The sequence below is a fragment of the Spea bombifrons genome, chromosome 6 (assembly GCF_027358695.1).
Source record: "Spea bombifrons isolate aSpeBom1 chromosome 6, aSpeBom1.2.pri, whole genome shotgun sequence".
Lineage (NCBI taxonomy): Eukaryota > Metazoa > Chordata > Amphibia > Anura > Pelobatidae > Spea > Spea bombifrons.
In genome coordinates, this window is record NC_071092.1 from 10,462,733 (window position 1) to 10,478,756 (window position 16,024).

General features: G+C 42.1%; 1 protein-coding gene across 2 annotated transcripts in view; it reads right to left on the reverse strand.

Annotated features, from left to right (window-relative positions):
* The window catches only part of CACNA2D2 (calcium voltage-gated channel auxiliary subunit alpha2delta 2), a 121,552-nt gene that overhangs the window by 33,214 nt on the left and 72,314 nt on the right, over window positions 1–16,024 (reverse strand). For both annotated transcript variants that reach the window (XM_053470379.1, XM_053470378.1), the window contains exon 4: window positions 9,511–9,570. In XM_053470379.1, coding sequence (XP_053326354.1) covers window positions 9,511–9,570 — 60 coding nt within the window. The remainder of the gene's footprint in view (window positions 1–9,510; window positions 9,571–16,024) is intronic.

Sequence of the window (16,024 nt, forward strand, 5' to 3'; positions counted from 1 at the left end):
CCAGTAGTGTTGTATACCGTGAATTAAAATTCTAAATGTGCTGAGCATGTCGTATACTACCAAGAACATTTCCTGGCTTCTAAAAAAAAGTGTGCCAGTTGCAGGTGGGATTTTGACTCATGAGAAACATAATTCCTTCTATTTTCTGCTCCCTTTGATAAATCTAGGTCACAGATATCAAAAACGGAAACATTACCGAAGTGGCACGTACAGGGACATTAACATAAAGCTACCCCTGTAAAAGGAGAGGAACCCGCTAAATAAAACGGCAATTTCTGAGCTATAACCCCAATTCTCCCAGCAAGCCCATGTTTGCTGTGAGTGATTGGATTTAAAGGCCAGCAAGAAAGAAACACATAGAGAAAAGCAGATGTGAAACAGCGGAATACTTAAATTAGACAACAATTTATAAAATAAAAAAAATGACTAAATGTAAGCCTTGGGGGCAAGGCCATTGATTCCGCAATATATAGCACTGATCAGCGGCAATTTTTGGGGGTTTTTTTTCGATTAAAGCTTAATCAAATCAAATAAAAATAAAATACTTAAGATACATGCAATAGGACGCCTGCAGCATCTTTTATTTATGGGATGATCCTAATAGTATATACCACATAATGATTATGATCCACCGCTGCCATAAATATTGCATGACCTCAACTAACTTCCAAGTCAGGCAAACCTGGGGTCTTCGGGCTACACTCGCTTATGGAAGCAAAATCCATAGCTGAAGGCAAGTTAAAAAAAATAAAATGATAGCCGGGGATACAAAGGTGATGAGAATGAGGATATTTACTGCTACATATTAACTGCAAAATAGAATGGATGCAGGCTTTGAACCGTGACAAAATCAAGGGCTTAAGGCTTGATTATGGGAGAGATCCAAGCTTCCCCTAGAACCCTGTTATTAGGGCGAATCACAATCAATACTCTTCATATTATGGTTAAAAAACACAGGACTCATTCAGTGCATAAGTCCTAAGCCACGATAGAGATAGAAGAAGAACGCAAACACTGAAATTCAATGAGGTTCAATGTTGTGTAGCTTAAAAATAAAGGATAAGGAGTGGGGGGGGGGTATTGTGGGGCATTTCAATGAGAAACACATAGCCGTTTTCTTATCATTGATAGGGGACGTATTACTCGCTAAGATGGACCTGTAGCGAAATGAAAAATGTCATCATGTTTGCTGGGAATTAATGTATCACTGGGTTCTACAGCCTTAAAAGTCCCAATAATGTGTATAGAAACAGCAGAAATTCATTTATAAATTGCATTTTGTCAACACTATACGTTATTGTTATTCTAAATTCCTCAGTTGTATAAATAGAACACAAAAATAATCTTGCGGTGGCTTTGCCTCCTCGTTGCATCTCCAGCCGCACCCCATGAAACAAGCCTCCTTCTTTAGACAAGAATGAGAGATTAAACCGGGAATAGCTTTTGTCTTGTGTTGGAAGGTATAGACTTGTAAGGGAGAGATCGCTGTAATAGGCGAAAAGTACCACTTTTACAACAGGTATAAAGCGCTGGGGAATATGGTGGCGCTATATAAATAATAATGTGCATTTGCATGAATTTTAATGAAATTTGCCAATTTTGGCAATTCATATGAATCCCTGAAAACGAGGAGGGACCACAACTACACAAATGAAAAAGAAGAATTTCATTGGTACTTTCATTCACACACTCACCCACTCTCTCATTCACGCTCTCTCACACTCTCATTCACTCTCTGTCGGAATATCTCCCTACTTTTTCTACAGACTGTTTTCGTTTCCCTGTCTTTGTCTCACACAGCTCTGCTACTTATTGTACATCTGCATTCTTCTTTCCTCTGTATTTTTTTCTTTCCTCGCAGCATCTCCAAAAGTGTTCTTTCTTCGTCCGCTTCTCCATGGGCAACCAGACATGACCTCCAGGTGAACTTCGGCAAAATGGTGCAGCTTTCGGGCACACTCTCTTCCCGACGATTGGAGGAATGGACATATCCCCTCTCACATTTCTCCAATCAGAAGAGAGGATGTGCCTGGAAGCCTCGCCATTTTGGGGAAGTTAACCATGGGGCAGAATGTAAAAAAAACCCTGATTTTCATATGAAACAAATGGATCAAACATGAAACCAAACAAAAAATGTATCCAAATAGTTTGTCCAGTTTGCAAAAGTCTAGTGGTCACACAAAACGTTGACATGCATATTCCAATGGTACATACAATGCCGTGGTGTTTTGGTGAGCAGTGGTTTTCACCTTGCAACTCTCCCATGGATGCCATTTTTGGTAGGCTGATCACCCCTGGAAAGGTTCATCACTGTTCCAAGTTTTCTCCAATTGTAGATAATGGCTCTCATGGTGGTTCGCTGAGGAACCAGAGTCTTAGAAATGGATTGTAACCCTTTCCAGACCGATAGATGCCAATGACTTTGTTTCTCATCTGTTGATGATCACGGCATCATGTGCTGCTTTTTGGGACCTTATAGCCGACTTCCCTTTGCAAGGCAGGTTCTGTGTAATTGACGTTTAGATTCAACAGGGCTGTCAGTAATCATGCCTGGGAAAGTCTAGTGAAATTTAACCCAATTATCAATGAAATTTGTTTAACCAGTTGATTTAGTAACTAAAGGGGCAATTACTTTTTCACACAGGGTCAGGTAGGGTTGGATACATGAAATCATCATTTAAAAACTGCATTTTATGTTTACTCGGGTTATCTTTCTTTAACATTAAAATTCGTTTGATGATCTCAAACATTTAATCGTGACAGATATGGAAAAATAGAAGAAATGAGGAACGGGGCAAACACTTTTTCACAGCGCTGTAGCATCTCCTTAAATGAAGTGGGTGATCACATAAAAACTTTGACATGTATATTATTATTTGTTTGGCTCATTAAAGTGGGTTTCGGTTTCTACGTGCAATATGTGAGGTAGAAAAAAACACTTTTAATGTGTTTTCTAGCTCTGCTTCGGAACGGCTCCCAGCATCCGCTCTTTCTTGCTGTGTTAGGTAACAGGCCTAGTTTTCTAATATGTTGGGTGAACTGCCCTTACTGCTTGTCATCCTTGGTGGGGAGCGCTTACTGCAATAAAAGTCACAGTAAGGAGACACGCTTACCCATCAATTCATGCAGCCTTATCTCTCCCAGCAGCTATAGCCCCTGACCTTTCTCAAAGCTAGAAGCCAACAAGGGGAGTGAAGGTGTAATCTGCAGTCTCGTTCCCCTCCTGGCTCCAGTGTTCGATTTTTTTTCCTCCCCAGCGTATTTTCCTACTTGATATGTATGTTACCTTCTGTTTCTCCCCTGGAAAAAAAACACCCATGGAAGCTGCCATTCAGCAGCACATAGTTTAAACATTTCATTGCAATTATAGTTTATGAAGCTATATTTATACTGTATGTATGGGAACAAGAGTATGTGAGTCTATATCTATGACACCGGACAAGGACATTCTGGAGAGAGTCCAGAAGAAGGCTACTAAAATGGTCAATGGTTTGCAGGATAAACAAATAATATTAAATCTAGTGTAAGGAAGTTTTACTTTACTGAGAGGGTGGCAGATAAGTGGAACAGCCTCCCAGCAAAAATGGTAGAGGTTAACATAGTCATTGTCCTGAATCTAAGGCAAGACCAATGACTGATTAAGGTCTTAGTCTACATTAGCTTTTATGAAGCAGCTTTTGGCCTCCATCAGAAGTCGAAAATTCCTAAAAATTGTCTTAGAAGCAATTATCATCTTTTCTCATACTAGCCCTAATTGGATATTCTTCTTATGTGTAAATACCCAAGCAGCACTTCATTTTGTATCAGCATACATTATCACGTTATGTTCAATATTAATTCCCATGTTCGCTGTACCTGTAGACAGTGCTCTGGAATACGCTGCCACTTTATGAAAATAACAGAGCATCTTGAAGAACAGAACCAAGTCTCTCGAAAAATGTTAGTCTAACGCATTTCATTTAGCCAATAAAAGTGTGATTGTTACAAAATATGCCACTTGTTACATTACTAATACAGAGACACACTGTACCAATAATATACTCGTACATCGACTTCTTTTTATGAAAATGAAGGGGTTTATACAGTCTTGTGTAATCTGGGAAGATTTTGCATGCTTGATAAAACATGTTGTGAAAAGAATATGAAATCTATAGATGGATTATAACTCCAATTTTCCTTGATCAACTCCCAGTGCTGGCAGAAGATTATGGGAGAGGGAAAGGTTCGGATATTTCTTTAAGTGCCCAATCACAAAAAAGCAGGTTCCTCCTCACTAACGCATTTGTGTCCTATCTCATTGCCACTCTTTCCATAGCTTCCTACCTTGGTGTCCCCCACCCCCACTATATTCTCTACCCCCCCTCTCCTGTACTGTGCCTCAGCCCTCCCCACCTTCTCTTCTCCTCGCCCTGGAGCGTAATGAAAGCTGACATTATATCAAACATTATAAAGACTCTCATTTGATGAAGATCATTCGTCAGCATACAAACCTATTAACCAGCAGAAAAATATACCCGTGTGCATCCTTCACGGCAGATGCAAGGTAGGTTGGTGAAGGAAGCATCTCCAGCCAGAGACTACCCCCGACCATCACATGCTCCTTTCGCAAGTTTTCTGTGACCTATTACTGATGGTCAAGGTCAAGGGCAGATGAGCAAGGCGGACACAAAATAATAAATAATGATAAAGCTCTGTAGGATTCCAAGTTTTAAATAGTTGATCGTTTTTCTTAATATAAGGTGAACCTCAATACTACATCAGATTCATTCAGCTCCTAGGGGTACACCACGACAAAGTTTGTGGCAGATACTATACTAAATGCCACATAGGCACCAAAGACCAAGCCCCGTCGTGTCACTGTGTAATTCCTTGGGGATGAATTGTGTGATGTACATTCCAGACATTGTCCACTACATCTCGCTACAGTTCCTCCTTTGCTGTATCCATTCCTGGATTTCCTTGTGCTCTGCGGTTTACTTCTGTAATTCAGTAGGCAGGGTTTAGTGTTAGGACCGACCGAATACTGGAGTACTACTGGCGTAGTGGTGGGCTAAGCATAAAATGTGGCCATAAGATGTGACTGAATCTCCAATTGTTATCATATAAGCCTAGGCTAGTTCCTATATTTATGTGTGTCAGTCTTTTATGTATCTTTGCCCTCTTTTCCCTGAATCATCTGAGGATCTTGGTTCCTCTCTTCTCTCCCCATGTCCCAGTTTAAGATTTCCTATCCTTGCCTAAAAGAGAAGCGTCTGAGGATCTCGGCTCCTCACTCCATCCCTTGTGTTCCTTGCCTTGTTTCCCTGTCCTCAGTTGTGTCCTGTACCATGTATGTCTTGTATGTTTCTTTCTCGGTCTCCCTGTTTCTTGCTCTGTCCCCCTTGCTTGCTATGTTTCTGCTTTTACTCTGCTTAGCATCCCTACTCCCAGCTTACAGCATCCTGCACCTTTCTCTGTTGAGCTATGTCTCATGCCTGCTCCAGGGTGCCTGCAGGATATCACTTTGTTTTGTTCTGGACAACATCCGCTGCTATGTCAGGGCCCTGGTATGTGGCCGCACAACCCTAGGTGCTCAACACCCTGGAGAGTGCAGTCTCCCTGCACCAGGCCCTGTCCGACTCCGCTACTGCGCAATATCTCCTGAACACCATCATTGGGTGCTCTGGGTCATTTCAGTCGTCTGTATGGACCAGTCCTTGACAGCCAAGGTGTAGCAAACCAGCAAAAACTTTCATAAGAATGAAACAAAGCCATTTAAGAATGAACTGAATGTATATAAGTAATGGGCATGTCATCCCAGAGCAGACTGATGCCATTAATGTAATTATCTGAATGTCACATCTACAGGAAATGAGACATCTCATTTCTACGAGAGAAGAGGATAATGAGATAGCTTTACCCCACAATGAGCCTGAGGCTGACGGCACCATCATTCAGATAATGCCATCCTGTGGTGTCTATCAGTCCGGCAGCCCACAGGAGCACATTGTAATGCACATCTGCTCAAAGCTATGTAGGGCTGTCTGCATTGTGAGGCAAGTAGATCAATTCAGAGGCGCAGACAGAATGAAGAGCATGACACGGCAAAGCAAATGTGTGCAAAAAGAAAGGCTCGGAACAGCATCAGGAGGCATGAGGGTCCCTTCATCCTTGGATGTGGATTATTCAAGCTGATGGCTTCAAGAGGGTCCCATCATAAACCAACACTGACCTTTATCCTTTTCCCCCATATTAAGAACTGACAACACAACTAATACTATATTATGAGAAGGCATACGTCCCAACGTTTGAGATGGCTAAAGAGGGACACTTTTAATTAAGGAGGGTGCTCAGTAGCATTTCTAATACACATGGCTTTACCAGCTGATATTGTCATCTGTTGGTAGCTGTTAATATAACCGAGCAGAGGATTTATTTAAACATATTTTTATTTATATAATTTAATTTACAAACACTTGCATTTCTATTTCTATACACATTATTACTGCTTTTAGAACTGTATAACATACCCGGGAAACATTCTGTAGTAGTACCGAGTACAATACAATCCCTCTAGATTGTAAACTCGTTTGAGCAGGGCCCTCCTCACCTGTTGTCTCTGTAAGTCAATTTGTTATGTTACGTACTACTTGTTTTGTCCTGTCTACCCATTGTACAGCGCTACGGAATTTGATAGCACTATATAAAACAATAAATAATAATAATACCCCAAATAGATGTTTTTAGCACACAGAAGGCTGGTTAAGTGTCTCTCAGCCCACTATTAAAGGTTAGATGCAATCTCTGGAGGGCATGTGCGGGCGCCGGCCTATCCATCATCTAGAGCTAAAGTGAAAATGCAGACAAGATGGGTGAAGTAAGGGCAGTAGGATGAGTGAGCAGATTCCAATTCTGCAGCAACTGTTTACTGTCTGGTTACCGCATACTGGTCTTTGTCTGTTCTTTACTTAGTTTACTCAAAACAAATGCAGGTAGCATGACAGACCATATGTCCCTATAATGGTGTTTTTGACACCCTCAGAGAACTCCCTTGGGAAACCGCAACACAAGGAAGCCGGGAACAACTGTGCATTCCGTCACCGCCAGCAGCCGAGCAATCAGAATGATTAGGACTAGTCATATAGGGGGTGCAATCAGCGAGATGGGTAAAAGCCAGGGAGGGGGTGAGTTTGTGTCTCGGAGCTTTGTCACGCCTCGCACCTCTCAGCCATCTGTCTGTGCCGGGCAGTGAGGGATCACAGGGGCTGCTCTCGCAATGCTGCATTATGACTGAAGAGGTGGAGAGGGGAACTGGACATCTGGATGAGGACACAATCAGTGTTTGGGAGGGAGGGAAAGGCAGCCGCACAAGCAAACTACACAATTAATGCTCAGACTGTCTACAGTTACTGCACTGCAGGACGCGGACGCACTCAGAGGGTCTGCATTTCTTCTAGCATATGTAGAAGCAGAATAAGCCACGTGGGAGCTGCTGTGATTGATGTGCACGTGTAGGCACACAGAAGCTCAATCCACAGGGCCTTATATTTGTGCCTGAGAACATAGAATGAATCCCATTTAGGAGGACACGCCACAAACATACCAACGTCATTCTGAGAAACATACAGGAAACATAACATATACTCCTCTGCACTAACAATGATTGCGCGGCCAATGGAAGACCTTGTTTCAAGACTGTTTTAAAGCCCTGTGTTTAATGGGCATTTTATATCTACGTGAGTACGGCATACATCTGCTGACGCGGTCTTAAAAACGGGAGGCCAGCTAATTGGCAGCAATTTATCAGTTATAGCCGAGGAGTCATTGTTGTGGAGAGACTCGCAGGTGCTCTTGATATTTCCAAGAACATCTGTACATTAACTCTTAACATGCCAAGCAGGAGTTGGCCGCAGCTACATTGCACCGAGAATTTGTGAAGGCAGATGGAACAGATTTCAACCAAGCATGGCCACCTCATACCCACACTCAGATAAACAACCCATCATATACACCCTTCAGCTGTGGCACCAATGCAGACTCCACCGACCACACACACACCGACCTCAAGAGAGGGCAAATGACCCTGAAAGAACACACCATGACTGCCTGGAATGGGCACATTCTACACAACAGTTCACGAATCTCTCAAAATAAGGTTTTGGGCATGACTGCTCCTTCAATAAATAGAGCTGGCGAGTCTCCTTGGCTTTCTTTTACATCTCCTATGGCAAACTTTAGTATCAGGCAGTCAGTTAATACAATGGGGCCCTCAACCTTTTGTTCCCCTCTTCTTTGTATCTATGATTTCTCCTACTTTCCTCTCTCTGTTTCATGATTTTTCTCCTGTCTGCTCTCCCCACTCTCTCTCTCTCACCGGCACACCTAGGCTGTGCATGTCACATTCTGCCAGCGAGGGGCCTGTGCTCCTGAGTGCCCTTCACCTCCTGTTTGTTATTATGTCTGCGCGTTGACATTGGGCAACCGAAAATGAGATCAAAATTACCTCATTCACTTTCATTAGGGCTGGCAGCAGCAAAAGCGAGAGAGGAAGAGAGGGAAAGAGAGAGCACAGGAAAAGAGAGAAAGAGAGACAGACAGAGAAGGAAAAAAAGAGCAAAGGCCAGAGGAGGAGAAAAGTGTGAAAGCATTAAAGAGAATAGAAAAAGTGAGAAAGAAAGAGAAGGAAGTAAAATGAGACAAAGAGAACAGCGGGAAACAGAATTAAGACCCAGAAAGAGGGCAAAAAACGGAGAGGAATGATTGGAGCAGAGAGGAGCTATAGGTGGAAGCATAACACATAAACATAGCTCCTGGGTGGGATATCACTGTAACAAAATGTCACGTAAGAATGAAACTAAGAAATGCGACAAACAGAACATTTATAGTACACGGGGTCTGAAAAGGCAAACTCGGCTGGTCCAGCAGCTGCTTACTACACCTCCTAGAATGCTCAGCCGGCCAGCATGTACAGTCCACACTAAACAGTCGGTCTGGCCCCGTGGCAGGGTACATCATTTTTTTTAGGGGTGCATCTTCTGAACATTGCCTTTGTTATTCACTATACGACAGTTACAAAAATGGCTGGAATTTTATCAGAATCGGGGAAAACAATACTGTGCTATTTATCGTGTCCCATGTCTGTGATCAGCCAGACCACGGTATTACATACTTGGATTAGGGAACACAACGTGCCATTGTAACACAAGAGTAACACAAGAGTAATGGGAGGGATAGAGGGCCATTTCCAGCTACAATAGTGATTTACAATATTAACCCCGTCTGTGCTGTATGTCTGATCCATTTCATGTTATTTTAATGGAGTGAATGTAGAGTAATGCGTATCACTGAAAGAAATGTAAAGACGCCAAGTGTTTGAAATAACTGAAATTGTGACCCACCTATATGTTATGGCGGCTTTTTTATTTAATGTTATACTGTGAAGGGTCTGTGTGTCGTCGGAGCAGCCGGACAGATGGACACAGAAGGTTAGGACTGGAAGGGCAGCGGAGAGGGGATGGTCGATGCACTCACCCTGATGTTGTCCTGCCAGCGGTGGGCTTTCTGAAACTTCTCTGCGGCGTCAGCCAATCTCTATAAAATAATAAGTAAATAATTATTATACAAAATTGTATTATTATACAAAAAGATCAATACACAGTTATTACCAGCTGATCACATCAAGCCTGTACAATGGTGGCCAAGAAGCCATGTTTTTTCTCTGTAATGATGGGTTTTCTCTGTGGCACACAGGATTTTTGGGGTATATATTATATACACCTTTCCCAAACATAAGAGGCTGTTTTTTTTATATATAAACGTTTATTTTTCTCAAAAGGTTTTACGCCAATCTTATTTAATAGAGGGTGTACGGGACGGGCTGGTCCTTTTTCTTTAACCCGATAGTCAGGACCCTGTAACATGTTTTAGGACGTACTGCTTTAGGACAGGTTTATCACATTTGCTAAGCTGCCTTGTCTCTTTCCTCGTAATATAATAATGGAAACACATGTTATCATACCTGGGAACTGTCCCGTTTTGACCTGGAATCTTTCCTCTTTTTACGGGCACTTGGCCACACCCACTTGCACTAATGTCCCCTCCTACTCCCAGCCCACTTAAGGCTGCCCGGGTCTAGCCACTCCCATACATGTAGCTTCCTCCCCTTTATGAAGCGACTCAACCAGAAGAGGGAGAGCTCTTGGTAGCCCACCGCATAGATTTCTCAGACCCATGCATTACCGATGGCCAACTGATACCATCGACGTGCCTTTAAATGGTCTTCATAGCATATGGATGGTAATGTTTACAAAAATTACATAAATGGAAGCACACCCTTAAACGCATATCCAATCTGTTGGGCTTTTTAGCACCCTCCACCTATCACACAGATGCCTCATTAATGGTGTCTACAGTCTCAGTGGGTTAAAGGGCAGTCCCACTGATTCAGCTCCATTGTAAGCACTAGAGTCATGTTGGCATTAGAGAGGACTCGCCAAACTTGGGTTACTCTAATTTAGTGGGGACTAAGCCGATATATGGCTATAGTGTGACGGAATCCCCAATATTTATGCCTCAGGAAGGTGTTTTTAGATAGCATGTGTCAATTTGTTGCTTTGGGTAAAGTTTAGCTACTGGTCCATCTAGCCCCGAGAACTAGAACTGCATCATGTGACTTATCTCCTTCAGAATACAGAACAGACACAAATTTTATACTTTGAACAAAAACAGGCCGCGTCATTTCACTTTGGTAAAAAAATCTAGTAAAGACAATTTCCCTCCATTTTGCGTCTGCACGATGCAATTTCATTTTGAGAAGTACAGAATTCTGGGTTTGTGCATACTTTTTATTTTCCAAAATAAGTGAAATAGCCTACTCCACCTCAAATAATACCTATTTAAATATAAAATAACATGAATAAAATGTTTGTGTAACACAGTACATCCCCAGGTAATACCGAGCTACGTATACTCGTGAAGGTACATTTTCTTTGCCATTTTCTAGCATGGAACTCTAACATAATTTCCCAACCAAGTAACCCTGTAGTAATACCGGCAACAATAAGTAACCCATCTGACACTAAATTGTATACAATTGTATCTAAACACAGATAGATTTCATACGCCCACAGACGTGACTCTATTGACATCAGACATTGATGCAACCCCAACCCGATCGTTAAAGGAGCTCTCTACCCTATTTTCATTTTATATGCCGACTGGAGTCGATGTTTGTATGGATTACATGCATTTTATTCCATGCACATCAGGGCAGGCATTCTTTAGTTATTGGAGTGAGTGAATGAGTCTTAGCTCCTCCCCCAGCTGCTTGTACTAAAAGCAGAGAGCATACCTCAGTATGCTTCTTCCATACCAGTTAATGGAAGCTGAGCTAACATTTTTACTCCAATAACTAAACAATGCACGGCCCAATTTACATGCAAGAAAATGTATTGGAGTCTATGCAAAATGGAGCCCAATATGCATTAAAAACTAAAAATCCAATTTGGAGGATGGGCTGTTTCGTTAACATTATCTGTGCTTTGTTTTAACGAGAACCACTGGTTTTATGGGGTACATAAATGATATGAAGTATATAGATATCCTTTGCAGAACGTGTAATTCTTATAAAGAGCACCAATAAATTGTAGCTGATTTGTTCTAGATATATAATATCAGATCCCTCGTCACCCCCATCAGATATCATATACATTATTTAGCATTAGAGGATACTATAGGATTATTTGTAAGGACCCATTGCGGTATAATGTTTTAAAAAGTGGTTTTATCAGCATAGCAACCAATAGAACAAGGATGCTTATTGGATCGTGCCACTGGTTGCTATGACGACAAGACAACATTTATACATTTGCACCAGGATTATTCTTCATACACAATCCCCCTATACTCTTGTCTCTATCCCGGTTGTAAGGTCCCCTCCCTTTATGGTTTCTTGTGTCTAATGAAACTTGATTTCATCGATAGTTAATTATTTATGACGTAGCGTAATAAATATTGCAGGGAGTATCTCTATACGCTGGGAAATATTGTAAGCATGCACAGCCATAAACAAACATTTCCCAAAGATACCCTGATATTACTGATTTGCCCCAGCTAGACATTCATCTACAGCACAGACAATCCTTCCCCGTTAGTGCTGAACATTTGATAATTGAGCAGCACTAGCAGAGCTGTACCTGAGAGGCGGATACTCTGTGGGCGTAATAAGTGATGGCGCTCAGCAGGCGCTGGCAGTGAGTGATGGGGGCAAAGCATGTAACCCTGAACAGCCAGAGCAGCGCCGGCGCAGCCCGCAGATAAGGGGCGCAGAACACCTGCATCGTGTACACACGTCCCTCTGCTCTGTAATTGGGGAGGAGTTCCACGAGCCTATTATTCTGCAGAAATACTCCAATATTTCTCTGCTGCACACACGTTCTGCTCTGCGGGGAACACAATATTTTTTTCTAGGCTTATATAATACCCTGATTGTGCTGGAAGCATTCGCACATTTAGCTTTGTAGGGTACTAGATGAAAGCAAAAACATCACTCTGCAGACAGACATTGCTCTGCAGTATTACTGGGACACACATATATTGCTCTGCAGTATTACTGTGACAAACATACATTGCTCTGCAGTATTACTGGGACACACATACATCACTCTGCAGTATTACTGGGACACACATACATTGCTCTGCAGTATTAGTGGGACACACATATATTGCTCTGCAGTATTACTGGGATACACATACATTGCTCTGCAGTATTACTGTGACACACATACATCGCTCTGCAGTAATACTGTGACACACATATTGCTCTGCAGTATTACTGGGACACATACATGACTCTGCAGTATTGCTGGGACACACATTTATTGTTCTGCAGTGTTACTGCTACACACATACATCGCTCTGCAGTATTACTGGGACACATACTTTGCTCTGCAGTATTACTGGGACACACATACATTGCTCTGCACTGTCTGCAGTATTACTGGGACACACATACATCGCTTTGCAGTATTACTGGGACACACATACATTGCTCTGCAGTATTACTGGGACACACATACATTGCTCTGCAGTAATACTGGGACACACATACATTGCTCTGCAGTATTACCAGGACACACATACATTGCTCTGCAGTAATACTGGGACAAACACATTACTCTGCAGTATTACTGGGACACACATACATTACTCTGCAGTATTACTGGGACAGACATACATCGCTCTGCAGTATTACTGGGACACACATACATCGCTCTGCAGTATTACTGGGACACGCATACATTGCTCTGCAGTATTACTCGGAAACACATATATTGCTCTGCAGTATTACTGGGACACACATACATCGCTCTGCAGTATTACTGGGACACACATACATCACTCTGCAGTATTACTGGGACACACATACATCGCTCTCCAGTATTACTGGGACACACATACATCGCTCTGCAGTATTACTGGGACACACATATATTGCTCTGCAGTATTACTGGGACACACATACATCACTCTGCAGTATTACTGGGACACACATACATTGCTCTGCAGTATTACTGGGACAGACATACATCGCTCTGCAGTATTACTGGGACACACATACATCGCTCTGCAGTATTACTGGAACACACATACATCGCTCTGCAGTATTACTGGGACACACATACATTGCTCTGCAGTATTACTGGGACACACATATATTGCTCTGCAGTATTACTGGGACACACATACATCGCTCTGCAGTATTACTGGGACACACATATTGTTCTGCAGCATTACTAGTATACGTCTGTAGAGCATGTCCCCATGTCAAATGTTCGGCTGCTGTTTTACGGCATTTAAGAAAGATCAGCGATGAGGTTAGCCGTCTTAACACAGCAAGGTATATACGCATGCCGCTCTGCAGACGGTACATGGTACATTGCAGATAATATTCTTAATCCAAATAAAAAAAATAAAAATCATACAAACAGCCTGAGGGAAAAACCATCAACTAAGCCGCATTTCTGCAGTTACACAGAGTCTGACCTTTCCAGCCCAATCTACTATGTTCCGTTGGCCCGGCTGATGGAAAAAATTAATACAATGGATTTTATTTAAAGGGAAAAAGGTCAGAGAGTGTAAGAGAAAAAAAATCTAATTTCAGGTTGTAAAAACCAGGCCTTCCAGAAGCGTAATTCCATCCCTTCCACAAACCCCCACCCTTAGCTAAGCATATTACCAGTTCCTCCTGGGTTTGCGGAGATGGACGACAATTTGCATTGCTACATGATTGCGGGTCCCTGGAAAGGAAAGCATAATAACATTTGTGTGTTTTGGCTTATGAGCTGTTCTGGGGACTCCAAACCATACACGCAAAACCACACACAGTCACAAAAGGTCAGCTGAACCCAAAAAGGCCTGAAAGCCCCATCTCACCTTATGCTCAGTTGGGTACCCTAAATTGTCACTGTCACAATCACCCTTCACAATCTTCTTGGGCAAACATTTCATGTTGGAAAAGGATTTTCCAAATAATCTACAGCTACATGTCAGACTAGTTCATTAGAAGTGAAGCGACCAGTCATCCCTGGGTTGACCAAGTCAGTCCAATAACCATCAACAAACACAACTCACCCCATGGAGCCACAGTGTAAATGGAATTTAATCTGGGCTTTAAAATGTAACTCGGTTGGATTCCTCAGGAACTCCAATCATTCCAATGTGGATTTTAAGTCCACGGATGCAGAGTGCTGATGGTCCTGGTGGAAATGCATTGTCAAGTCCTCCCTGAAGTCATGGTATGGTCATTTTTGGCATAGAGTGAATTTACTGTGTTATCTCCAAGGTGTTTCTCCAAACCCTCAATTCAACAGATAAAACTATAGTATGTGGTTAAAGAAATAGAGCACAGAGCAAACCCCATAGTCCAAAGTTGCTCCTGCTTTCGAGATAAATCACGACTATGGTCACCACAGCAACGTTCCCGGAGGTTGAATGCTGATACATTTTGTATGACATAACAGAGGACATTCTTCAAGATAAATTGCTAAGAAAAAATAATGTTGTACATTGGACTATAATCTCCACTACAATTAAAAGGCCATTTGAGGGGAAAAAAACCCACTAATTATTATTATTTATATACTGTGGGTTCCAATGGCTTCCAGGGACAGATGTGAAAATAAACAGCTATCTTGATGCAACAAGCAGAGCGTGAAATATTAGCCTACAATTTATGTGCCCAGATTAGTAGTAAACTGCCTGAAAATCAACACCATGTTGATGAACTAAAGTTGTCAACATCAGGACTTGGATGGGCAGGAGAGGAAAGGAAAATATATCTGAGCAGGCAAAGAACGTTGAAGAGACATTAGAAGCATGTCAGCATCTTCCCAAGAGCTTGCATATTACATAGAGTAATACGCAGCTTTCCATGTATTGCAGACATGTCTAGAAAAAAATCACTCCCTGGTTTCCAACCTGTCTTGGAAATAAATAAAACCTGTTCAAATAGTTTTCTACATTTTTAAGCACGATGTGGGAGTTTCAGCACCACGGCCAGGGGCATCCACCATCTCTGAGATAGCCCTGTCCAGGGTGCTGAAACACGAACCAGCACCTTATTAACACTCTCAGCCTCACCGGGCGCTCCTAGATTGTTGCGTAGCTGGTATTGTCCGCAAAGAGTTCCGAAGCCGCAGACAGACTAATGTCCCTACCATCCAAATACAGACGTTACTGTCAAAATAACAGCTGGTCATAATTCCAAGACAGCAACACATCAGTTTTGTATGCTGTGAGACAAATAAAAAGACGTTAAGCCCCTTCTTGTAAATAACACCCTTTAGTGCATTTAATAAAAAAGATTTTTGCCACTAAAGCTGATGTTCCACTTAAAATGACCACTCTAGCATACTAAGAAAATCAACATTAGCAGATATGTTACTTATTCTTTCTTCTGCAGAACCGCGTTGCTAAGGGATGTCCTATTAACATATGGAAAGCAATCCACTTCTTGAGATTGTGTGCTTCAGAATCTCAGCTCCGC